The sequence below is a fragment of the Astatotilapia calliptera genome, chromosome 12 (assembly GCF_900246225.1).
Source record: "Astatotilapia calliptera chromosome 12, fAstCal1.2, whole genome shotgun sequence".
NCBI classification, from domain to species: domain Eukaryota; kingdom Metazoa; phylum Chordata; class Actinopteri; order Cichliformes; family Cichlidae; genus Astatotilapia; species Astatotilapia calliptera.
In genome coordinates this window covers 35672823-35698686 of record NC_039313.1, presented here as the reverse complement: position 1 = coordinate 35698686, position 25864 = coordinate 35672823, and the positions used below count along the sequence as shown (strand labels likewise).

Genomic DNA, 25864 nt, shown 5'->3' with positions numbered 1-25864 from the left:
AATTTATGGACCAGTTCTTGGAAACTGGATCAATTTGTTGGGTTGTTACGAGTCATTAGAGCAGTAGTCCTTACTTCAGCCTCATGTGGCTAAATTGGTCATTGTTATGCCCTTGAGTCAAAAGTCAGCGGTTGGTGTGTGTGCTGATTGAGCCACATAAGCAGAGTGATAAATAAGCTCAGAGTGAGACATCATTGCCACAAGAGATCTTTGTATCCTATGTGCGGAAATGGAGCGAGGGAGCACTCTGTTCACTAACCTATCTTTGATGTACCCTTTCGTTTATGATGTCGTGAAAAAGTGCTCCGGCAGTTATTAAATAGGGACTAGTCCATGTTCACGCTAAGAGTGCTCTACACGTTCGCACCTCGGAAAACGTTCGTCTTTGTGAGTATTGACATGTGTAGAGACAGTCGTTATGTGTGTTTACATGGAGCGAACTGTATGCTGATGTAATGTACATGTTAAGCTAGGCTAATCGGCAAGTTGTTATTAAGATGTGTGTTAACCAGCGATTCATTTTCATTTTTTCTCATGTTCTAGTTACATAAAAACAAGAAAGTCAAGCCTTGTGTGGAAGACCTCTTCTATTTGTTCGCTAGCTGTCTAACCTCACAGGGTCACGTGTCGTGAGGGCAGCATAGTCATGACAGCAGCATTTTGAAAGAGTTGTTGTAACCTGTTAACATTTAATACTGTATTGATAGAACCAACTGATTCTGCAGCAGAGCATCCCCTGTTGCTTCTCCTGGCTCCCCAGTCCCTGAGCTCCTGCTGCTGCACCCACAGGTATGTACAGCAAGCACTGATACCTTTTTAGTCGGTGGGATTCCCTTGCGATCACCTTTACTAAATATCTACATCTAATCTGATTATATCCTATTTTTTTTTCAATGTTGAAATTAAAATCTAGTAGCAGCCTTCTCATTTCTCAAATCAAATCAAATCACTTTTATTGTCACATCACATGTGCAGGTACATTGGTACAGCACATGTGAGTGAAATTCTTGTGTGCGAGCTTCACAAGCAACAGAGTTGTGGAAAATACAATAATGTAAACAAGCAAAATACAAGAATGGCTACATCTGAAACTAATAAATATATGTACAATATATAATAGAATATGCATTTCTGGATGTGTATACTAAATATTTTCCTACGTGTGTGTGTGTGTGTGTGTGTGTGTGTGTGTGTGTGTGTGTACACATATTTTACAAATTAAATAGAGTAAACAATAATAAATATATAAAAATATACAGAGTTGAGACATGTGCAAAACAGTGGTATTACTGTACAGTATGGAGTGCATAATGTTGAAGTTCCAGTAGTGAAGCTGAGGTGTCTATGACGTGTTCAGCAGTCTGATGGCCTGGTGGAAGAAGCTGTCTCTCAGTCTGCTGGTACGGGACCGGATGCTGCAGAACCTCCTTCCTGATGGAAGCAGTCTGAACAGTTTATGCTGGGGTGACTGGAGTCCTTGATGATCCTCCCCGCTTTCCTCAGGCAGCGCTTCCTGTAGATGTCTTGGAGGGAGGGAAGCTCACCTCCAATTATCCGTTCAGAGCACCGCACTACTCGCTGGAGAGCTTTGCAGTTGTAGGCGGTGCTGTTGCCATACCAGGTGGTGATGCATCCAGTGAGGATGCTCTCAATGGCACAGTGATAGAAGGTCCTGAGGATGCGGGGGCTCATGCCGAATCTTTTCAGTCTCCTGAGAAAGAAGAGGCGCTGCTGCGCCTTCTTCACTGTTTTGTTTGTGTGTACTGACCACGTAAGATCCTCAGCCAGATGTACACCCAGGAACCGGAAGCTGCTCACTCTCTCCACAGCAGCGCCGTTGATGGTGATGGGGGTGTGTACTTCTCTGCACCTCCGGAAGTCCACTATCAACTCCTTTGTCTTTGCGACGTTGAGGGTGAGATGGTTGTCTTGACACCAGTGGGTCAGGGCGCTGACCTCCTCCCTGTAAGCCGTCTCATCACCATTGGTGATAAGACCCACCACTGTAGTGTCGTCCGCAAACTTCACAATGATGTTGGAGCTGTTAGTGGCTGTGCAGTCGTAGGTGTAGAGTGAGTACAGGAGAGGGCTCAGTACACACCCCTGTGGAGCACCAGTGTTCAGTGTGATGGGGGATGAGGTGATGCTGCCCAGTCTGACCACCTGGCGTCTGTCAGACAGGAAGCTAAGGATCCAGCTGCAGAGGGAGCTGCTCAGTCCTAGATCCTGCAGTTTCCTGTCCAGCTTCGAGGGAACGATGGTATTGAATGCTGAGCTGTAATCTACAAACAGCATCCTCACATACGTGTCTCTCTTCTCCAGGTGTGACAGGGCAGTGTGTAGTGTCAGGGCTATGGCATCATCAGTGGACCTGTTGTGGCGGTATGCAAACTGTAGAGGGTCCAGTGAGTCGGGTAGTGCAGAGCAGATGAAGTCCCAGCTTCTCGAAGCATTTGCTCACGATGGGGGTCAGGGCTACAGGTCGCCAGTCGTTCAATGAGGAGATGGTGGAGGATTTGGATACAGGGACGATGGTGGCCATTTTGAAGCAGGCTGGGACTACAGACAGAGAGAGGGAAAGGTTGAAGATGTGTGTGAACACTCCAGCCAGCCAGCATGACCTGAGGACGCGGCCGGGAATCCCGTCCGGACCAGTAGCTTTGCGTGCGTTCACCTTCCTGAAGCACCTCCGCACATCCTCCTCAGACACAGTGTGCGCACTGACGTCATCCGCGGTGCGCACACTGTCCGGTCTCATGGTGTTCGCTGTGTCGAATCTAGCGTAGAATACGTTTAGATCCTCACACAGAGAGGCCGTGGTCTGCGGTGTGCTGGGTTTCCCTCTAAAGTCTGTGATCGTGTTTAGTCCCTGCCACATACTCCGAGGGTTGTCAAACTGTTGCTCCACCCTGTCCCTGTACTCACGTTTGGCTGCTTTGATCGTCTTCCGGAGTTGGTAATGTGCGTGTTTGTAGTCCGATGTGTTCGCGGAGGCAAAAGCGGTGCTCCGTGCCGCCAGTGCCGCGCGAACATCTCCGTTAATCCAGGGTTTTTGATTTGGGAAGGATTTGACTGTTCTGGATGGGACGACATCTTCCACGCATTTCCTGATAAATCCACAGACTGAGTCTGTGTATTCATCAATGTCTCTGGCGGCCACGTGAAACATTTCCCAGTCCGCGTGATCAAAACAGTCCCGCAGCGCAGACTCCGATTGGTCCGTCCAACAGTGCACCGCCCTCCGGGTTGGAGCTTCCTGTTTCAGCTTCTGCCTGTAGGCGGGCAGGAGCAGGATGGAGCAGTGATCTGATTGGCCGAATGGGGCGCGGGGGAGGGCTTTGTACGCATCCCGGAAAGAGGTGTAGCAGTGGTCGAGTAGCCGGGCTCCACGAGTGTTAAAATGGATGTGTTGGTGGAGTTTGGGTGAGACTTTCTTCAGGTTTCCCTTATTAAAGTCTCCGGCTGTGATAAACGCTGCCTCTGGGTGTGCGGTTTCCTCGCTGCTGATCGCGCTGTACATTTCCCTGAGTGCTCGGTCAGTGTCGGCTTGTGGGGGAATGTAAACAGCCGTAATAATCACTGCTGTAAATTCCCTCGGTAGCCAGAATGGCCGGCACTTAATCATCAGGTACTCCAGGTCCGGTGAGCAGAAGGATTTGACCGGGTGCACGTTCGCATAATCACACCAGCTGTTGTTGATCATGAAACACACACCACCGCCTCTGCTTTTCCCAGTAAGATCCTGTGACCTGTCCGCGCGGTGCACAGAGAACCCCGGCAGTTGTATTGCGGAGTCCGGTACTTTGTCCGATAGCCAGGTTTCTGTGAGGCAGATCACGCAGCAGTCCCGCATCTCTCGCTGGAATGAGATCCGTGCCCGAAGCTCGCACAGCTTGTTCTCCAGAGACTGCACATTAGCCAGTAATAAACTGGGTAACGGTGGTCTGTAAGTGCGCCGTCTCAGTCGAACCAGAACGCCAGATCTTCTCCCTCTGCGTCGGCGTTTGCGGCCTCCAGGGCCAGAGAACAAAGGCGTCTCAGGTGAGATGAATGGGGGGTCTGCAAACGGAGCGTCCGTGTTGCAAAACTTGAACTCCGGAAAGTTATAAGAAAGACCGTCTTTTATGTCCAGTAAGGTTTGTCGGTCGTACACAAGGAGACAAGTGCTGCTCGCGAAAAAATGAAGGAAAAGTAAAATTAAACACAGAAAAAAGCTGTTGCTTGGGGGAGCTCGCGACGAGGCTGCCATACTCGGCGCCATCTTGTATCTTTGTGTTTTGTGCTGTTTTACAGGCCCACAGAGGAGGATGGCTCCGAGGCAGATGAGGGACGGGTCCCAGGACGGTCCATCGGCTGGAGCTGGCCATCCTGGAGTCCCTGAAGAGGCCACACCAGTCTCCAATGGAGCATTTCCTCCTCAGCCTTGTTCCTGCTCTGGAGAGCAGCTGGTCCTTTTTATTCCTGTCTCTCTGTAAATACTTATATTTTATATATTCATGTTTAATGTTTTTCTGTTTGAGAATTTTAATATTATTTCAAATAAATGTTTATAATGACTAATGTCTCAGTTCTACTACACAGCAAATGTTGGCACACAACTTGACACATGTAGAATTTATTTCATATTATACTAATGACAAAATATACTAATACAGTGGGATGCAAAAGTTTGGGCAACCTTGTTAATAGACATTTTCCTGTATAAATCGTTGGTTGTTACAATAAAAAATGTCAGTTAAATATCATACAGGAGACACACACAGTGATATTTGAGAAGTGAAAAGAAGTTTACTGGATTTACAAAAAGTGTGCAATAATTGTTTAAACAAAATCAAGCAGGTGCATAAATTTGGGCACCACAAAAAAGAAATGAAATAAATATTTAGTGTATATCAATGTGTGTGTCTCCTATATGATATATAGGGTGCCTTTGTCTGGATGTGCTTCCCAGATACTCCCCTGAACTGAATCATTTCTTCAACAGATTTGATTCAGCCATGAGGCTGTCTGCAACATCGGCTGCAGACTCACCCACCCCCACTGCTGCTGTTCCACCTCAGACACTTCACACCTCCTCTATTCACCCTGCTCACTCCCCCCCACCCCCAACTGCAGCATCCAATACACACTCAACACAAGGCTCCAGCCTGTCTCTCTCAACCACCCAGGTTAGGAGGGAACTGAGGAGGATTAATGGCAAGAAGGCAGCGGGTCCAGATGGCATCAGCTCGAGGGTCGTCAGGTCCTGCGCGGACCAACTGTGTGGGGTGATGGAGCACCTCTTCAACCTGAGTCCCACAGCTCTGGAAAACCTCCTGTGTTGTACCAGTGCCAAAGACTTCACGCCCCAAGGACCTCAACAGCTACAGGCCGGTGGCTCTGACATCCCACCTGATGAAGACCCTGGAGCGGTTGGTCCTGGCTCAGCTTCGGCGCCTAATAAGCTCATCACTGGACCCACTTCAGTTTGCCTACCAGCCTGGCATTGGAGCGGATGATGCCGTCATTCACCTCCTACATCGTTCCCTCGCTCACCTGGAGACCGCTGGAAGCACTGTGAGAATCATGTTCTTTGATTTCTCCAGTGCCTTCAACACTATTCTTCCCTCGGTTCTAAAGGACAAGCTGGTGAACTCTGGAGTGGACCATCACCTCACTACCTGGATCCTGGACTACCTCACCGACCGACCACAGTATGTGAGGACTCAGGGCTGTGTGTCGGACAGGGTCGTCTGCAGTACGGGGGCCCCACAGGGAACGGTTCTGGCTCCGTTCCTCTTCACCATCTACACTGCAGACTTCTCCCACAATTCCACCCAGTGCTTCCTGCAGAAGTTCTCTGATGACTCTGCAATAGTCGGCCTCATCACTGATGGGGACGACAAGGAGTACAGAGGACTGACTCAAGACTTTGTGGACTGGTGCCAGCTGAACTACCTCCAGATCAACGCCAGTAAAACCAAGGAACTGGTGGTAGACTTCCGCAGGCACAAGCATTCTCCACTGCAACCACTGAACATCCAAGGTATGGACATTGAGGCTGTGGACAGCTACAGGTACCTTGGTGTTCATCTGAACAATAGACTGGACTGGACTCATAATTCAGACGCCCTCTACAGGAAAGGGCAGAGCAGGCTGTACCTGCTGCGGAGACTCAGGTCATTTGGAGTGGAGGGCCCACTCCTGAAGACCTTCTATGACTCTGTGGTGGCTTCTGCTATCTTTTATGGCGTGGTCTGCTGGGGCGGCAGCATCTCTGCTGGGGACAGGAAGAGACTGAACAGGGTGATCCGAAGGGCCAGCTCTGTTCTAGGATGCCCTCTGGACCCAGTGGAGGTGGTGAGTGACAGGAGAACGGCGGCTAAGCTGTCATCCCTGATGGACAACATCTCCCACCCCATGCAGCAGACTGTGACAGCACTGAGCAGCTCCTTCAGTGGGAGACTGCGGCACCCACGATGTGGGACGGAGAGATTTCGCAGGTCTTTCCTCCCCACTGCTGTCAGACTCCACAACAAAGACTTTAACTGATCAAACACACACATCCATACATATGCAATAATACTAAGTGCAATAATCCTTTCTGTCATCGTTTTATTTTTACTCAGTTGTATATAGCATTTGTATTTGTATTCTATTTTTATCTTATTGTATATTTATTTTATTTTATTCTACTGTATATAGTATTTTATTTTATTCTATTCTGTACAGCTGTGTACTGTATTTATTCTTATTGTATTCTAATTTTTGCCTCATAACTTTTGCACTGTCCACTTCCTGCTGTGACAAAACAAATTTCCCACGTGTGGGACTAATAAAGGTTATCTTATCTTATCTTATCTTATCTTATCTTATCCAGAGCTGCACAGCAGAGAGGAAAGTTCCAGCGCTCCTGGAATCCCTCTGTGATGGACCGCCAGTCTCCAGGTGAAGGCGCAGCCATGAAGTCGTCCACTAGACAGTCCCAGATGGCCGTCGCTGCCTGGGGGGTGATCTGGCTCACCGTGGACACACTGACTCTGAAACTGAATGCGATGGTCCTACAGAAGTCCCCGGTGGCAAGGAACCTGGACAAAATTGTTTCAAAAACTTACATAAAACATTTTGTAATTATAAAGATAATTACATAATATATATTAGATATAATATAAAACAGTCAGTTGTGTTTTGTTTTAACTTTAACATATCATAATTTGATTGGTAGCAACTTTCACAACTACAGTGAGCCAATCACTCATAATTCCTAAACATGTTAATCAGGTAGGAATGAAGTGAGACATTAATAGAAATAAAGAGTTGTATGTTGACATGTAGCCCTTTCCTTGCTTAAATCATTAATATTTTTTGAAAAATTAATCTGTGATAAGACAGCTTATCAAGATAGAACCATGTAACTAGAGATGAACCAAACTGTTCACAGTTTTATCTAACTCTGTTTTAATAAAGGCTGTGACCCCTGCTATAGAGTCTGACAGCTGCAGGGATTATATACAAATATTCAACTATCCCAGAATTAAACCAGGTCTAAATATAAAGGAGTGAGTATCACTACAAAGGTTAACTCAGTGGTCCTAATGCTACAGTTTGATATCAGCAAACACCGAGCGCATACATTGATGTGACACCACAGCCATGCTATCATGCAAACACTGATAACAGCATAAATCGAATTAAATCGGGACTTGATGAGAGCTTCTGAGTATCACTAGAAATATTATAAAGAGTCGTCTCTGTACCACAGTTTGCTTTCAGTAAACACCGACAGCATTCACCGTTAGTATACCTCATCCATGTTAGCAGTCTATAAACGATAGTTTAGCATATATTAGCACAGGTATCAATAAAGGACTGAAGGAAAAAAAATGTCCATCCCGGTTTTCCCTCCAAGGCACGAGCGATAAGCAGAGTTCTGTCCTTTCCTTCTAAGATTCCTAATTATTTAAAGTAACACTCAGGTATGCCATTCAGCGTGTTAGTACGAGCTCGGGAGCAGCTTGGGAGAACAAGAAAACAGAGACTTCTTTAGGTTGCCTTCCCAATCGACTCAAAGGTTTATTTAGTACATAACAGCTTATATAGAGGAAAAAAAGGTTCGTGTGTCAGCTTTCCCAGTTCAAACCGGTACAGACCAAATAAGGAAACGTCTTCCTGCCTTGTGAGCAAAGAAGTATCCTGTGTGTAGTTTATCAGTTCAGCTACAATTTATGATCATCCCAGCAAAATACACTCCTAGACATAGAATACAGAGTTCTTTCATTAGTGAATTCTGAAACAAACCACCTGGCTCTTTTCTAAAAGATAAGGAAGGGAGGATGGGAGTAAGGAAGTGGTCTCGTCTCTGTGGTGTTTTCGACCTTGGGGTACCAGCTTGTGAGTCTTACACATTAATTCTTGGGTCACAGAGAAAGAGAAAAACAACTAGTAGATGGGCCTTATTGAGTGACAGTTTTCCTGTATAAAACAATCTCCTGTAAATGCTAACCGTGGTATCAAAATATCACAACAGTTCTCTCCTTTTATCATGAAATGATAACATAGTATAAAGACAGAATGTAATAACATAATATAAAGACAAATCATAAACATAAAACAAATCATAAATGTAACTGGTCCTTCGAGTAAGCTTAATATCAAAAATTCCGAGAGCGTATACATGGTATCACACAACAGACAATAATCATCGAAAACATGCTGCAACGGTTACAAAGGCTACAATTAGTTCCTTCCATCTTCCAAACGTGTCCTGTAGCCACTTATGTAGCCACTGACCGTGACCTGTATTGGCAATTAGTTCTATCTTCAATGCTTCAAGTTTATTCATAGCTTGTGTGAATGAACCGTTAGGGGCGGTGTTATTGGGAATGAAAGTACAGCATACATCAACGGTTACTAGACCACAGGTACCGGTCCAATTAACAGGTAGAGCTAATCTAAGAGTATTATTGCACAACCAATAAGCATGTGGGATTGCTCTAGTTAGGCGCGTGACCATATGTGATTTAACTAACTCCCCCCAGTCAGTATCATTTAATACACCCTCTGGGGGAACAATGATCGATTCTCCGCTCGAACTTGAACTGTGTGTGTGTTCCTCCAGATATGATACAACTTCAGCCATAGAGACAGCTAGCCATGTCTCATTACAGCGTGCACCTGGGGAGTCAGAGAAGAATGTATAGTTATCCTTTGTATAATCTATGTGTGTGTCTGGGCCAGTTAACTTTAGTCTGCGCAGACATATCATACTAGTATTAAAATGGAAAGGGATCTGTCCTAAGGGCAGTGAGGGTTTTAACCTATTCTTGGGGCGTTTCATTGGGGCGCAGGTCCCTGCGGTGTCATTAGATAACTTCAATAATTCGCCTAATGGAGTCTCAGGGTTAGTTGGTGTGTGTGTGTGTCTAAGTAAGCAGTCGAGAGGGCTCAGAGTCAACTGTAAAGCGTCTTTAAAGAGAGCATTATCTCCACCGATTTTCTCTAGTCCCTCAGTGAGGGGGAAACCGGATATGGGGTATCCTACTATTACCTGTTCTGGATTAGCCTTTGAACAGACATAACAGTTACTGTTTCCTAAATCACGAGCGGCTGTTCTGGCATTTTCATACCAGGAGTTGACTCCTGTTCTAGAGGGTGCATAAGATGGTTTATTAGTGGCGTCTATGTTGCTATTTACTGATTTTAGGGAACGTAATGAGTGCATTAAGTAGGTGTCTTGCAAAATAGAGCATGAGGTATAGTCAGCAAAATATGACCTGCAGAAATGTGAACATGGTTGCAGTCTACAATACAAAATAGCAAAGAGAAATCCTAAGGTTACTGCGATAGATGTGATAAATAACCTAAATATATAAGAAAGTATATAAGAAAAACAGTTCTTCAGTTGTCTCCTGGCCTGGTCCCAGGTTCGAGAGACATAGAATAAATGTCGTATGATGACAATGGGCATTTCATTTTCTCCATGATCAGGATGTAATGAGTCTAGCTTTATCAGGTTAGACATCATGTGGTACTTTTGGCTTTCTGTTCCTGCTGGATGTTTGAGTACCTTGTTGTTGTTCTTTCAGGCGTTGTGTGTTAATCAGTGATTGCGTGTGTGTATGTACATTGGATCCGGGCGCTGGCTCGCCTGAGATGTCATCTACCCGTGTGTTTATTTGCTCTTGTTCCGGGCGTTGGCCCGCCGGAGATGTCATCTGCTTGATCCGACGCCTGAGATGGTCCGATTGGGCTGGTCTTAACCCTGCTGGCATGAATCCACTGAGGTTGTCCGTCTGTGAGGATGCTGGTTCTTCGTCACTGCCAGTACAGTCTGGGGCTGGAACACGCGCGGCCTCCCAGAGTGTCCTTGGTTTTAGTGACTTCTCCAACACGCATCTCCTTGTCTCCACTTGTGGGTTGGATCTGTGGAGGGGAGAGGCTGGGAGAGACAAACTTTCTGATAGTTATTATTCAGTGTTTCTACCAGGTTGTGAACATCAGTGGACAATGCAATATACATCACCTTCTACTAGCGGTGCCCCTCTGGAAGCTGACCATGGTGTTGGAAATAATCTTATTTCAAATGGAGATAATTTGGTTACTGCAGATTGAGTCATTCCAATCTCACAGAGGACTTGAGGAAGTAATTTGACCCAGGTCATTAAAGTTTTAGCACACTTTTGAATTACTTCTAATGTGAATGAAGATCCTCTATCACTGTTAATCTGGTGAGGTATTCCGAATCTGGGTATTATTTCATTGCTCAACTTTTGACAGACTACTTCTGCAGTTTCTTTTGAGGTTGGATAAGCTTCTACTCATTTACTAAATTGATCCACTATTACCAGTAAGTACTTGATGCTTCCTTGTACTGGCATGTGTGTAAAATCAATTTGTAATGTATGAAATGGAAAATCTGGTTGTGGTAAATGCTGATGTTTTGCTTTTGATTTTCCTACATTAGTTCGCGCACATGTTAGACAGGTTGCTAATATGCTTTTTACTGCATGTGATGTTTTCTCAATTACAAATCTTGATTTTATTGCCCCTATTACCCCTCTTTGTCCGACATGACTCACACAGTGAAAATGTCGGGCAAGGACTGGCAGCAGGGAAGATGGGAGGGCAATCAAACCCTTAAGATTTTGTATAAGCCATCTCTGTCATCTAAGGTACAGTCATTATTCTCCCAATAGGTGTAATCACATGCAGAGGCTTGCTCTTGTATGAATTTTAAATCAACATTTGTTTCTAAATAGTCTGGGAGTGTAACAAGTGGCAGCTGTAGGGGCACAGATAATACTTCCTGCGGCGGTGGGAGCTGCAGCCTTGGCTGTCACGTCTGCTAAGGCATTACCTGTTGCTTCGTCTGTGTCAGCTGTACTGTGTCCTTTCGTTTTTACAACTGCAACGGCCGATGGCAGCTGTATAGCCTGAAAAAGTCTTTGAACAAAATCAGAATTTAGCAATTTATTTTCCATCAGCAGATCTAAATCCTCTTTGTCTCCACAATGTGCCAAAGTCATGCACAACGCCAAATGCATAGCGGCTGTCTGTGTAAATCGTCACATGCTTATCCAAATGGAGCTCACAGGCGCGTATTAAAGCCATGAGCTCTGCTTTTTGTGCTGAGTGAAATGGTAATGAGTGAGCCTCTAGTATGATGTCAGGCACTGTTACCACTGAATAGCCACAAAGAAATGAGTTGTCACTCGGCCTTGAACAGGACCCGTCCACATAAACCGTGGCTGAGTCTGGGATAGGTGTTTGCTCTAAATCTGGACGTGGTGCTGTGGATTCCTGTATACGTGTCATGCAGTCATGATCATCAAGCCTGTCTGAGCCATCCTGTCGGTCAGAAGAACACAGCATAGGATCAATAAATGTGCTGGCGAATCAGGTGTGCTGCTCGCTTTTATAGTGAGGTTTGCATATGTTGTGTAGTTATGTTTGCTAGAATGGTCGTGACCTGGTGATTGGTGTGTAGAATAGTGTCATGTGAGAGTGTGAGCTTCTCGCAGTCCCTTATCATGATAGAGCAAGCTGCTACTGCTCTCAGGCAGGCCGGCATTCCCTGAACAATTCAGGCAGCACCTTTGAGTGGCGGAGGTCAGCACTCCCTTTAATGCATTGAAAGAGGCAGTCATTTCTGTGGACCACAGTATTCGAGGAGGCTTGTCTTTTTTACAACAGTCACGCAGAATGTGGTCATGAAAAGAACAGTCTGGTATCCACTGTCTGCAATAGTTCACCATGCCCAGGAAGGACAACATTTCCTTCTGTGTAGTGGGCCGAGGGACGGAGGTCACAGCTTTGACCCTGTCTGCAGTCATGGAACGTTTTCCGTGAGACAGTGTGAATCCCAAATATTGAACAGAAGTCTGACAGTACTGCATTTTCTTTGCTGATGCTTTGTGGTCAGTCTTTTGGAGGTGCTGGAGAAGCATGTGTGTAGCAGTTTGACATAGTTTTTCACTCGGAGCACAGAGGAGGAGGTCATCCACGTGTGGATCAGGGTGCAGCCCTGGAGGAGTGAAGCACCATTGAGAAAGCAGCAGGGCTGTCTATCATGCCTTGGGGCAAACGAGTCCAAGTGTACTGCTTATTTCTATGTGTGAATGCAAATAACGGCTGTGTGTCTTCATGCACAGGTACTGAGAAAAAGGAGCGGAGCATAAATCAACCACGGTAAAATGTGTATGCAATGCATGTCAATATGCTGTGAACATCTGAAACGAGAGGTGGCAGAGGAATGTTGACTGCATTAATTTGCCTTAAGTCTTGTATGAAACGCCATACGCCAGGTTTGTTAGGCTTTGGCACAGGATTGACAGGAGTGTGGGCTTTATTACTTCTGTAGTCAATAAATCTCCTATCATGACATCTAGGGCTGCGGCTTTTTCGGCAGAAATGGGATGTTGCTTGACATATACTGGCTTGTTGTGTTTTAATAGGTGTACGTGATAAAGTGTACAGTCAATAAATCCTATATCATTCTCACTTTTTGACCACAATGTCATATTCTGGTATTCAGCTGGCAACGTAAGTGCAGAAATAGTACAGTCGATAGGGTAGGTTAGATCTATGTGTCGACATGGTGTAGTTATGTCATAAACTATGTCTGAGTTATGTGACAAAATCACTGTTTGACCTTAGAGAAACAAAAGTGTGGCTCCCAGTCATGGGATTACCTGGTAGTGGCGTCTGTACACGTTTTTTTGGCACAGTGTGTGACATAGAGTACCGGACAAAAAGGATGTTGAGTTCATTCTCTGCTGAGGGTCCAGCTGACACAGAGGATGTTCCTTCTCCATCATGTCGGTACATAGGGCAGAGAAAACATAAGCTGTTATCAGTGTCAGCAAACATTTCACCCTTTATGTTAAATGAAATACACAAATTCATTTTTGCTCTGGGTGTCTGCGGCTGCTGGAAAACTGAGCCACAATAAAAACACATATCTCTACTTTTATCCTTCCGTCCTCTGAAACTTCCTTGCTGTGCTGGAGCGGGTAATCCTGCATACATTAGTTTCTCACTTTCCTCTGAGCCTTCTACATCAAAATTCAACTTTATCTTAACACTTTTAACTTTCGTGGTAGTATCTGCACTGGCCTTCAGTTTTACTGACCTGTTTTCTGGCGATAATCGTTCGGGATAGGGCTCCGGAAATAAATTAGAATGCATTGAACTTACAGTCCGTAAGTTGTAAACAAAGTCAGTCACATAAGCACTCCCGCATGTTCTGGATACGTGATCATGGACGTCTTCACCGATTCGCGGACGTGGGTTACACGTAACCGGAAATGGGAGTTGTACTGAGCCGTTATTTGAGACTTTATTTTGTATTTTATTAATTTTTGGTTTTACAGGTACTTTAGATTTTTTATCGGACCTGTCTGTGGTCTTTGAATAATTCTGACCCATGTTCAGTGATTTCCAGAGGGGTTTACACGCTAGGAGGATTTAGGTTAGTATTATCGCTGCGGCACAGCTGAGGTTACTTTAAATTTATTGCTAGCAATTTTTGTTTGGGTGAGCAACTCTCACTTAGCGAGCAACTTCTCGCTTAACGAGCAACTTCTCGTAAAACAACAGGCAACTTCCTGTGTCTTTCTGCTTTTAATTTACTGCTTTTAACCCTTGAGACCCGTTTTTATTTTGTTTTGTTTTTTTTTTGTTTTTTTTCAAAAGAAAAATTAAACAATTAATTATTATTATTTTTTTTTTTTTTTTTTAACAAAATTTAAATATTCAAGACAACAGGCAACTTCCTGTGTCACTTTTTCTGAGTGAGCAACTTCTCACTTAACTCTGAGTGAGCAACTTCTCACTTTTTAACGTACGTTTCAAGACAACAGGCAACTTCCTGTGTCTTTCTGAGCGGGTCCACCAACACCACACAAGGGTTAATTTACTTTATTCGGGGACTGAGGAAGTCGTCAGTGTATCTCTCTGGATCACTAAGTGAAACTTCGTCAGCATATCCCGTTTTTTATGGATCGATCACTGAGAGAGGTATAATACGGTCTTTATATAAATATGAAAGACGCATATTTACCTTCTGTCAGTCATCCCACTTCTGACGCCAAATTGAAGGAAAAAAAATGTCCATCCCGGTTTTCCCTCCAAGGCACGAGCGATAAGCAGAGTTCTGTCCTTTCCTTCTAAGATTCCTAATTATTTAAAGTAACACTCAGGTATGCCATTCAGCGTGTTAGTACGAGCTCGGGAGCAGCTTGGGAGAACAAGAAAACAGAGACTGCTTTAGGTTGCCTTCCCAATCGACTCAAAGGTTTATTTAGTACATAACAGCTTATATAGAGGAAAAAAAGGTTCGTGTGTCAGCTTTCCCAGTTCAAACCGGTACAGACCAAATAAGGAAACGTCTTCCTGCCTTGTGAGCAAAGAAGTATCCTGTGTGTAGTTTATCAGTTCAGCTACAATTTATGATCATCCCAGCAAAATACACTCCTAGACATAGAATACAGAGTTCTTTCATTAGTGAATTCTGAAACAAACCACCTGGCTCTTTTCTAAAAGATAAGGAAGGGAGGATGGGAGTAAGGAAGTGGTCTCGTCTCTGTGGTGTTTTCGACCTTGGGGTACCAGCTTGTGAGTCTTACACATTAATTCTTGGGTCACAGAGAAAGAGAAAAACAACTAGTAGATGGGCCTTATTGAGTAACAGTTTTCCTGTATAAAACAATATCCTGTAAATGCTAACCGTGGTATCAAAATATCACAACAAGGACTACCGTATTAAATACTTTTACTAACCTCAGGCAGATGGACAGGCACTCTGCAGGTGGGATTGAGCGCCTGTAGTTGGTGTCTAGGCGGGCGATGCTGGGACCGACGCGGGACAGCAGGTCCTCAAACTGGGCGAGGGAAAGACTGGTATCGCTGTCATCGCTATCATCCAGGCGCAGCTCCTGAAGCAAATAGTGAAACTCACCAAACTGCTCACACCTCTGGAGGACCTGATGGACCCAGGTACGGCGAGGACGTCTTTTACGCCGCTGCTCTGCTCTCCACAGTAAATAGAGAAGAGAGACTCTCTCTTCAAGCGCTAGCTCGACAGCTGCCATCTTGCAAAGATACCGGTCTGGCACAACTTCCTCCCACATTTCCAGTTCACGCGCGTCAAAATATGCAATTTTGAGGCACGATTGATTTTTCTTGGACACGTGTCGAGGTGCGAATGTGCACGCATCAAATTAGGGGCGTTTGGGGCGTTTTCGCTCGCGTCTATCGCGTTCCAGCCTGAACCATGGTGTAACATTACCTGACTCTCAGGTGTCTCTGGTTAGAATAAACCCACACACCAAAATTGGTATGGCCCCAATCTGGCCAACACAATGTGCTTACACATGGCCCACATACACATATTGTAATAAAATATTTTTATGTCTCTATTTCCAAATAACTTAAAGATTCTTGCTGTAAGACAAAGTAAATTTGATTATTTTAATGTCTTGATGCATGATCAATAATCCAAGTAATTGGTCCAATTGGTCCACCCCAAGGATCAGGTACTGTTTATAAGATTTGGGGAAACCTGCAGTCAGCTGAGACTGAAGAAGTCACTTGGATGAGTGACGAAATGTTTCTCCCACAAAACGCTACGTCCAGATTTTGGAGATTTACTTACCTGGATCATTGAGAATGCATCAAGACGATACTTGACTGAATGCTCCCAAAAAGTAGATTTTGTCCTTCTGGACATAGAAATGTTTTGTCACTCATCCAAGCGGCTTCTTCAGTCTCAGCTCACTGCAGGCTTGATCGATGGTCATGAGAATTTGTATATTAATGAACATTCAGTAGCTTTGTTTCAGTTATTGTGTTTATAAGATAGTGGAAACCTGCAGTCAGCTGAGACTGAAGAAGTCACTTGGATTTTTATGTTCACACAAAACTCCTGAAAGTTCATCCAGTCAGCTTCACAGTTTGCTCTAAAGTGAAAACGAGGCTCTGAACATATTTATGGACAAATGTACATTTCTGAGCATGTTTTCTTGTTGGTTTCTTAGTCATTCCAAATGTCTCTGCTTGAAACTGTCATGGTCCGGGTGAGTGGCATGCCTGTCTGCTGTGTTTCTGGTCTCCTGCCCTGGCAGAGACTGTAGATTGTAGTGGCAGTACTTAAGACCGGCAAGCACTCTTCGCCTGAACGTCTGCTAATCACCGTTAGTGTTTGGCCGCTTACGTTACTTGCTTTTGCTGGTACATGTATTCACTGTATTCTCTGTCTCCAGTTAAATCCACAGACAACGCTCGCAACCTGCCCACAACCAACTCAGTCAGATCGCTGGTCATTTCTGCTACTAACTCCACCGCTTCCCAGGTACGAGTCATCGCCACTCCATCTCATCTGCCTGCCTCTCTGATGCACCGTCAGGACCAATTTGGATTCATCACTCACTGACTCACCCGGACCTAGCCTCCTTCCCGACCAATCTCCACCTGCTGACAAGTAAGCCTGAACAAACACATTCTAGAAATCATTTCCACCTGTCTCAACGTAACTCCTCTCCTGTGACTGCAGAGGCCCAGTTGGCACTGGCCCTTGTTTCATAGTGTTCATAGTATCCCAGCACCTGCCACAGTGACAGACGTCACTCAGTTAACATTATAGCAGTAATCATTCAGCCCTCTTCTCAGCCAAGTGCCAGATAGTGCCCACTATAGTAGTTCTAGTTCATAGCATGTATTCCTGCCCTCTCCTTTGCACATGATTTTCCCAGTCACTAGTCTTCTTGTGTAGTTATTCCCGCAGTGTCATTGTTTTCACTGAGTCACTATAGTACGTCACCTGTATATAGACACTTGTGTGTATTACCGTTTCTTCACTCACTCTAATATATTCTTGCCACGTACATCTTGTGTGTCTGTGTTGAATCGGTTTTGGGTCCATCTGCTCCAAATAGCTCACGCCGTGACAGAAACATCAAAACAAAAATATCTTTTATGATCTAATAAAACCAGACAGCAATGAAACAGGCTGCTGTCAATATTTCATTGTTTCTTCTAAAACGCTTTCAAAATTTCATCTTCTTTAAGTTTTTATGGCATCATTAACATCTTTACTTTCATCACCCTCACTGTGGCACAGGCACTCAGTTTTTGGGCTTCACCACTAGGTGGGGCTATTTTCTATAATTTTGGGGTAACGTGTCGCTTGAACCCAGTTCACAGTAATACTGGTAAAACCAGAAAATTAATAATTAAAACAACAACAATGAAGATGTGAAAGGGAGGCCTGATTTACACCAACCTAAGAAGGGTTTAACCTTTAAAAAAGCCTCATTTGATACAAACCTCAAACCTTTAAAACAAAAATAATCACTTTGTCCAGTGTTACGTCATGATAATTTTTTTTTGTTTGTTTGTTTTTTACACTGGGCTTAACAGAAGGATGTGATTGGCCACAGGTCCAATTTTGTTGCATTGTGGGAACAACTGAGTCTGAGGATCAGGACCTCAGCCTCCCTCTCATAAAACAAATAAGACGCTCCAGGCTTTAATGTCATTTAAACATTCTGATAAAACTTTTGGTGTGCTGATAATTCATTTGGAAGATGTGGACTGAGATGCCTGATCCTGTCAGAGGATCCTACAGGAAGTAAAATAAAGAGAAAATAAACTGGCTTTAAATGTTTACTCCAGGCTCACATACTCCTAACACTCTGTGCCTCCATGCATCACATCTGAAGTGTTACTTCACTTGCTGACTTGTGTAACTTCACCACATGGTTTCAGGCCACAGCAGTATGCAGAGTCCAGTGAGAAAATATTTTGCAGCCAACCTGTTCAAGCCATGCTTAAAGTGAATCCTGTTAAATGCTAATTTCATTCATATGCTAAATTGAGAATTTGAAGTCATCAATGAATGTGGGCAAAACTATCTTGGCTTTATAATTTTGTCGGCTTTTAAAAGTCTTACCCGTTTATCTGTTTTTTCCTCTCTCTCTCCCTTTGCTGACTTCATCAAGCTCCCACTCCTTCTAACGCTCTCGGTCTTTGTGCTGTCACCAAATGGTTCAATGTAGCAGTGAAACAGAATTTACAACCCAGTAAGGCTTCTTATAATAATAATATTATATCAATATTCTTTTTTTTTTCTTGTTATTATTCATTTTATTTTATTTTCAGTTGTTACAGACATGAGTGAGGGATCGGAAAGGGAGAGAGAAAGAGGAAGGAAAGGAAAAACAGAAGGGGAGAGGGACAGAGAGAGAGAGGGGGGGGGGGGGGGGGGGGAGAAAAAAATCTCCTGGATCACCTGTTGAGAGAAAAAGACAAGAAAACAAGCAAAAAAAAAAAACAGAGCAACATACTAAACACAACACCATCACATTAATCTAGCTAAGTGTAAACAGCAGTAAATACTAAATATTGAATGTTGTTGTGCAGCACGCAGGACCGACAGCACACAATGTGCCTTGAAGTAGCAGCCAATAAAGGTGTAGTTTATGTCTATGAACAGTGAACACCCGTGTGCACACCTGTGTGGATCAGCGCGCTTGTATTCAAAAGGTTTCCCCATGTAATGGTCTGCTAGAGGATGTAGAGAGCCATAGCCCCGCCCCCCAGGGCATGAAGCAGGCATGGAGGAGATCCAGGGCCCAGACATCCAGAGGCCCCAGAGTGCGAGAGCCCAATGAGGACCACCGGAGGGGCATCCGTGCCACCCTCGTGGGAAGAGCTGAGGAGGCACACACAGACACAAACATGCATGCCCACCCTCATGCATACATTATATCAATATTCTAACTGAATATGTACAAATTTGATCCTGTGTGAATTAAAGAAAATCCCAAATAAATTCAACATTTTGCACCCTAACCCCCTTAGCCTTACATAGTTTTTAAATAATCACTAGACATATTTCCCACATAATTAATATGTAATATGTCTTACTGTTCTTAGCCCAAGAAACCACTGAAGCAAACCAATATAATGAAACTGCCTGAAGCTGGCGACATATCTGTACGTCTGTAAACCGTATTGTTTTGCAACCTTTTAGTGAAACGAACGTGTCAACAACAATTCTTTGTCAATATTAGGACTTGCAAAGAAAAGCGTCTGGACTTCTTTAAGTTACTTGAAGACGTTTCACCTCTCATCCGAGAAGCTTCAGTTCTAAGGTCAAATGGTGGAGAGTCCCAGATATAAACCTAGTGGGAGTTTCCCCCCCCACAGAGGGACAAAAGGACCCCCTGATGATCCTCTAATCGCCTGAGCCAAGGTGGGAAACTGGGTGTGGGTCCCAATCAGCCAGAGTTTTGGGTGAGCTCATTGTGAAACCTGGCCCCACCTTATCATGCGAATTCCTGAGGTCAGACGTCCCAGGATGTGAGTGGGCGTTAAGGCGTCTGGGAAGGATCTCAAAACTGGATTATAGATGGCAGAGAGTTGGTGTCGTAAACCCCGCCTCTGTTCATAGATGGTCGCTCACAGTGGACATAGATGCTTCTTTCACTCCTCTTTCAAACCATCTGTCCTCTCTGTCCAAAATGTGAACACTGGCATCCTCGAAAGAGTGACCTTTGACCTTTAGATGCAGATGGACTGCTGAGTCTTGTCCTGTGGAGGTGGCTCTTCTGTGTTGTGCCATGCGCTTGTGAAGTGGCTGTTTGGTCTCTCCAATGTAGAGGTCTGGGCATTCCTCACTGCACTGTACAGCAAACACCACATTGTTAAGTCTGTGTTTTGGCGTTTTGTTTTATCTGAGTGTATGGCTGGGTCTGAAGTACACTGGGATGTCGTGCTTGTTAGTTTTTTGGGTTTTTTTAAGCAACTTAAAGACGTCCAGACACTCCAAACCACATTCACTCAGGGCCTTCTTGATGTTCTTCTGCCTCCCTGGCTGCTGTGTCTGTGGGCATGATGTTCGCTCTGTGTTGTAGCGTCCTGATGACACCCAGTTTGTGCTCCAGTGGATGATGAGACAAAGATACTGATCTGTATGTGTAGGTTTATGGTACACGTCAGCTTGTAGATGTCCAGCTGGGAGAAATGTGGTTATCCCAGCTGGACTTTTGTCAAAGCTGGGAAGGCGCCAAAAGAAAGTTCCAGCCGATCCGGGAGAGAAGGACAACCGCTGTCCAAGCGGTTTCACACATGTACAAAGTCCATAAGTAGCATGTTACCGTTTGAACACTGGTCTGTATTCTGTAAAGGTTCTTGTTCTTATAACTGTACTGGTTTTGGCTGAGAGGAGCGAGGCTGGTTGTGCTCTTCACACTCCTCGAGAAAAAAACATTAGTGTGTAAACTTGTGACTGTGCGACTTTTAAAGACACTAATAATGTACGTTGTATAATAATTCCACCCTGAAAAAGCAAAAGTTCAAAGAAATCATTTAAAGCTAATAATTGCCCATGCCTGTTGTCACCTTATATAATTATATATTATTTTGTTTTAACTCTTTCTGAGCTTAAGAAACCACCGAAGCAAAACAATTAAGCAAACCTGTCTGAAGGAAGGCAAAAGTGTATATTTAAATTATTGCATAGTTTTTATAATGTGCTATAAGCATGTGTGCACTTTTATAGAGCTGTTTCCAATGTCGTTAAACTGTGTATAATGACAATAAAGGCTTTCAATTTCAATGTCAATTTAAAAAGAACCGCAGCAGCATTTCTGTGGCAGCTCGATTGGGAAAAACTGTCAGCGATATAGTTTTGCAACCTTTGGTGAAACTGTGTTGACAACGTCTGTAAATATTAGGACACTGCGTCTTTTGTCATCATTTACTTCCAGAAATGCTCTTTCATTTATTTCAAGCTGTCTCCTTTTTATCCTTTTTTTTTTCTCGAACACAGTTTGTAGAAACCTTTGAGGTATCATTTTCAGTGACACAGACCAAACGAGCGAGAGGAGAACTGTTTTTAATGTCACTCTGTTGTTGCACGTGACTCACATGTTCGTGTTCATTTGTCTGTTCTTTTTTTGTTTTTGTGTTTTTGTTATATGTTGTGCTTGTTGTCACTTCTGCTCTAAATGTAACTCAACATGACTGTAAATGAGATTCAGCCTCAAAGATTTCTTGGAGTAAATAACTCTGGGCTCACGAGACGGGGCTCTCTGCTATATTTTGTGGGCGTGGTTTAACTTGTGCTTGTTCATAGTATTGATACTATTTCATAATCAGAATAATAAAACACTTTGTGTGTGTGTGTGTGTGTGTGTGTGTGTGTGTGTGTGTGTGTGTCCATTTATCTTACCCACCATTTTCAGACCACGCCCCCTCAGCTCAGCACATAAAGCATCACAGTGGGTTTCAGTGCATTCAACAGATCAAAGGAGGAAGAAGAAGAAATGTCCTGCCGGAAGAATTTCAGTCTTCTCATCTCATGCGTGCTCCTCTTCATCATCCAGCCAGGTGAGTGATGTTTTCTATTGTAATTTAATTTATTTGTTGATAATTTAAATCTTCATGTAAACAAGCGTAACACAAAGTTCCTGATATTGTTCAGTGCTACAGAGCAGTTGGTGCTGTGTTTGTTTCACTCATCTGTTCTTCACTTCATCATCTGCTGATTTATGCATCCTGATGTTTGGTTTCTGCTTCAGGTCGTGGTTCTGAGATTATCAATGGGAAAGAAGTCGAGCCACACTCACTGCCTTTCATGGCTCATGTGACAGGTGAATATTCCTGTGGAGGGACATTAATCCATCCACAGTGGGTCCTGACAGCTGCCCACTGCACTGGGTAAGAATCCCATGCTTTAAGGCGCCTCGAACTGTCTGGGGTCTGGATCTCCACCACGCCTACTTCATGTCCCTGGGGGCGGGGCTATGGCGCCCCATACCCACTCTTAGACAGTTACACGAAGAAACCTTATGAATACAAAACGTGCTCACAAACACACACTATCTTTGGTGGCTGCTGCCTCTAAATAATCGTGTGTTGTCGGCCTTGTGTAGCATTCAATATTTATTATTTACTGCTACATGATGACTCATGTTGGTTGTTTCTGTGTTTCTGCTGTGTCTCTCTTTCCTTTGTCTTTCCCGTCCCCGCTCCTCTCCATTCTGACTGTAATAACCTTAAAGTAAAAAAAGTAAATACTGAAGATCGAATGAACTATGACAATCAAGTGGACCAATATGACAAAAACTGTAATGATCCACTTGTGAAAGTCAGTCTGTTGGGCTTTTTTTGGCCTTCAGACAGTCATACTGATTGTTACAGTGCCAAACAGGACAGGCAAAAAAAAAAAGACATTTCTTATTCTTTAAATATTTATTATATTTGTTTTTAACAGACTGTGAAGAGAATATATTGTGACCTTCTTAAATTTCGATAGTTTAGAGCTTGGGATCACATGTCTGCACACTTTGATATACTGACTGTGAGTGAGGACATCAACATGATGTTGCTGGATTTATATTTATCGTAGCAAAAAATAATGTCAGCAAACATTTTACTGATATGAGCAGTATAAACATTTTTCCAACTTTACATGACAGGAAAAAAACTAGAAAACAAGTAGACAGGTTTGCTCTTTAACGAAACGAGAACGTGATCACAGTCCAAAAAATGATGCTACACAAAATATGTTTGTAATTTAAATTAATAACATTCACAAACCCAAAGGAAAGCTGTTTCTTAGAGAGTAGAGCTGATCCTCTTTGAAGGTGTTATGTATAACAGCTGCTTCAGAGTTTTCCTCTCTCCTGTAGGCCAGAGGTGGAAGCTCCTCGAGGGCCGGTGTCCTGCAGGTTTTAGATCTCACCCTGGGTCAACACACCTGAATCAGATGATGAGTTCATTACCAGGCGTCTGGAGAACCTCGAGACATGTTGAGGAGGTCGTTTAGCCATTTGAATCAGCTGTGATGGATCAAGGACACATCTAAAACCTGCAGGACACCGGCCCTCGAGGCCTGGAGTCCGACACCCCTGTGCTATATATTAACACACATGCAATGAGACAATTATGATTATTGTTTTTGAACCTGAACTTTTAACTTTTAAAACATGTAAACAGTCATCACTAGAGAGTGTGTGTGTGTGTGTGTGTGTGTGTGTGTGTGTGTGTGTGTGTGTGTGTGTGTGTGTGTGTGTGTGTTGCAGTATGAATAAGGCGACTTTGGGAGCACACTCTATCAAGAAACGGGAAGAAAATTCTAAACAGATCCGAGAGGTTGTGACACACGTTCCTCATCCCAGCTACACCAGTGTCGCTCTGGGCAACGACCTCATGTTGCTCAAGGTAAGGAGATGATTCACTGTCCAAAAGTAAGTAAAGAAAAAATGCAACATTTTCATATTAAATAAAGTATTTTCTCTTTAGACACGTTCACACACATTTCAACAAATCACTGCAGATATTTCAGGAAAATATAAAAATAAATGAGTGAATGACTGATGGTGCAAAAGTTCAGCACAATGCTGCATATTTATGTATATATTAGTGCTGCCAGTGTTAATCTCAATAAAATGACGTTAACGCCAAAACTGCATTAAAGCGGCAAATCTCTAATACCTCGTTAACACGGATCGCCACGCGGGGCTGGTTAGCTCGTTAACGTGTTAGCCCCATCATTTTAACAAGATTAAATTAATTGACTTAATTAGATAATTAATAATAAGAATTAACTTAATTATATGTATACTTTATTTTTTTTAGCTTAACAAACCAGCAAAGAAAACCGGGGCAGTCAAATGGCTCAAGTTACGCACAGCCAGAGACCCGGCAGCTGGCAGCAGGTGTCTGGTGGCTGGATGGGGAATAACCGAAACAAAACGACCATCAGACGTCCTCAAGTCTGTCAATGTGACTGTGGTGGACAGACAGACGTGCAACTCTCGTGATTATTACGACCACGACCCTGTTATCACTGATGACATGATATGTGCTGGTTCAGATGGTACAAACGTCGCTGATACCTGTCAGGTACGTATGAAGAATACATGTATTTTTCCTTGTTTCCTTGCATTCAGCTCAACACCTGAAACACTGTCATGTGTTTGTTCTTGCTGCAGGGGGATTCAGGAGGCCCGCTGTTGTGCGATGGAGCGCTGGTTGGAGTCACTTCTTTTGGACGGGGTTGTGGACACATTAAAAAACCTGGAGTCTACTCGTTTGTCTCAAGGAAACAACTGAAGTGGATCAAGGAAACATTAAAGTCAGCTTAAATGTCACGAAAGCACAGGCGTCAGTCTCTACGAGCAAGAGGAGAATCTTTGATGCTTTCATGTTAAATCTCTCGGTGATGTCTCTGTAGACCATTGTCCATTTTATCATTTCTCATTTTTTAGTTTCTGCTAGCTTGCTCACATTCTGCACATGTAGCGGTGCTGTCACGGTCAGTCGTTTCCACTGCAAGAACTGAAGGCGGGAACATTAACTGGACTGACCTGAACACGTTTTTTAGCCATTCAGTATTAAAAACAGGCACAGCCACTGTGATGGTTTATGGATTGCTGTTTTTCATTTTAGCTGTTGTAATTACAGGTGTATACACAACCCTGTGTAAATGTGATGACCTCGCAACGATCACGACAGCTCCAAAAGCAATCTTCACATTTCTACAGGGGAAAATGAGCTTTTTTACCCTGCAATTTACTGATTTGTGAAAAGATGTTATTTTCACTCAAATTTTAATTTGTAATTTCTCTTTTTCAATTGTTTTTAATTATCACACATAATCCATGAACATAAAACAAAGTGAGTTTATTCAGTCTGTCAGTCATGGTTTGTCACCATCTCCTGTGTTAGAAACTAAAAATTGTGGCCAGAAGTTTTTTTTATGCTGAATTTTTAAGCATAAATTCTTGTGTATTTTATTGCTCTTTGAATATTTGTGCTAAAAAAAACAAAAACAAACAAACAATCCTAAAACAACAATTTGTCCTGACACATTTTCTATTCTTTCTACTTTCGAATAAAGCTCGTGGCTCTTTCTTTCATTCATGGTTCTTTCAAAGCGTCCTGTTTTTTGCAGTAACTCCTTTTGGCACCACATACTTCACTCTTTCACACTTTTCTTTTTTCGATTGTCACTTCTAACAACACGTGGCTGCAGTTTTGTCTCATACACAGCCACAACCTCGGGTCACAGTCGTTGATGCAGGGAGGTGTGATGAGCTGATGGAGCTCCGGTGTGTCTCGGCCTCACCTGCCGACGAGCCCAAACCAAACTCCTAAATCTTTCACATTATTTTGCAATGAGGAATTGTTTCAGTCCTCCATTTTTAGTGTTTTTTTTATGACCACAAGCCACAGAGCAAGAAGTCCCCTGGCCTGGACCCTGAACACATCACTCACCACAAACATCCTTAAACAACACCCTGACATGATGTGTGTCAGTCTTTAGAGCACAGAATGAAAATGACAATCTAAGCTTAGTTTCACAGTGATACAGACA

The 25864-nt window shown here is 43.6% G+C and overlaps 1 protein-coding gene and 1 long non-coding RNA gene across 2 annotated transcripts; both read left to right on the top strand.

The window, feature by feature from the left end:
* The first annotated feature begins 276 nt into the window (after positions 1-276).
* On the top strand, positions 277-645 carry LOC113034267 (uncharacterized). The gene is made up of 2 exons (XR_003274138.1): positions 277-387; positions 544-645. It is a non-coding gene; the product is annotated as an uncharacterized LOC113034267 (long non-coding RNA).
* A 21152-nt stretch (positions 646-21797) lies between these two features.
* Positions 21798-25242, top strand: LOC113033683 (granzyme K-like). The gene is made up of 5 exons (XM_026187721.1): positions 21798-21870; positions 22062-22200; positions 23568-23706; positions 24124-24390; positions 24480-25242. The coding sequence occupies exons 1-5, from the start codon at positions 21807-21809 to the stop codon at positions 24630-24632; spliced, it is 762 nt and encodes a 253-aa protein (XP_026043506.1). The 5' UTR covers positions 21798-21806; the 3' UTR covers positions 24633-25242.
* The last annotated feature ends 622 nt before the right edge of the window (positions 25243-25864 follow it).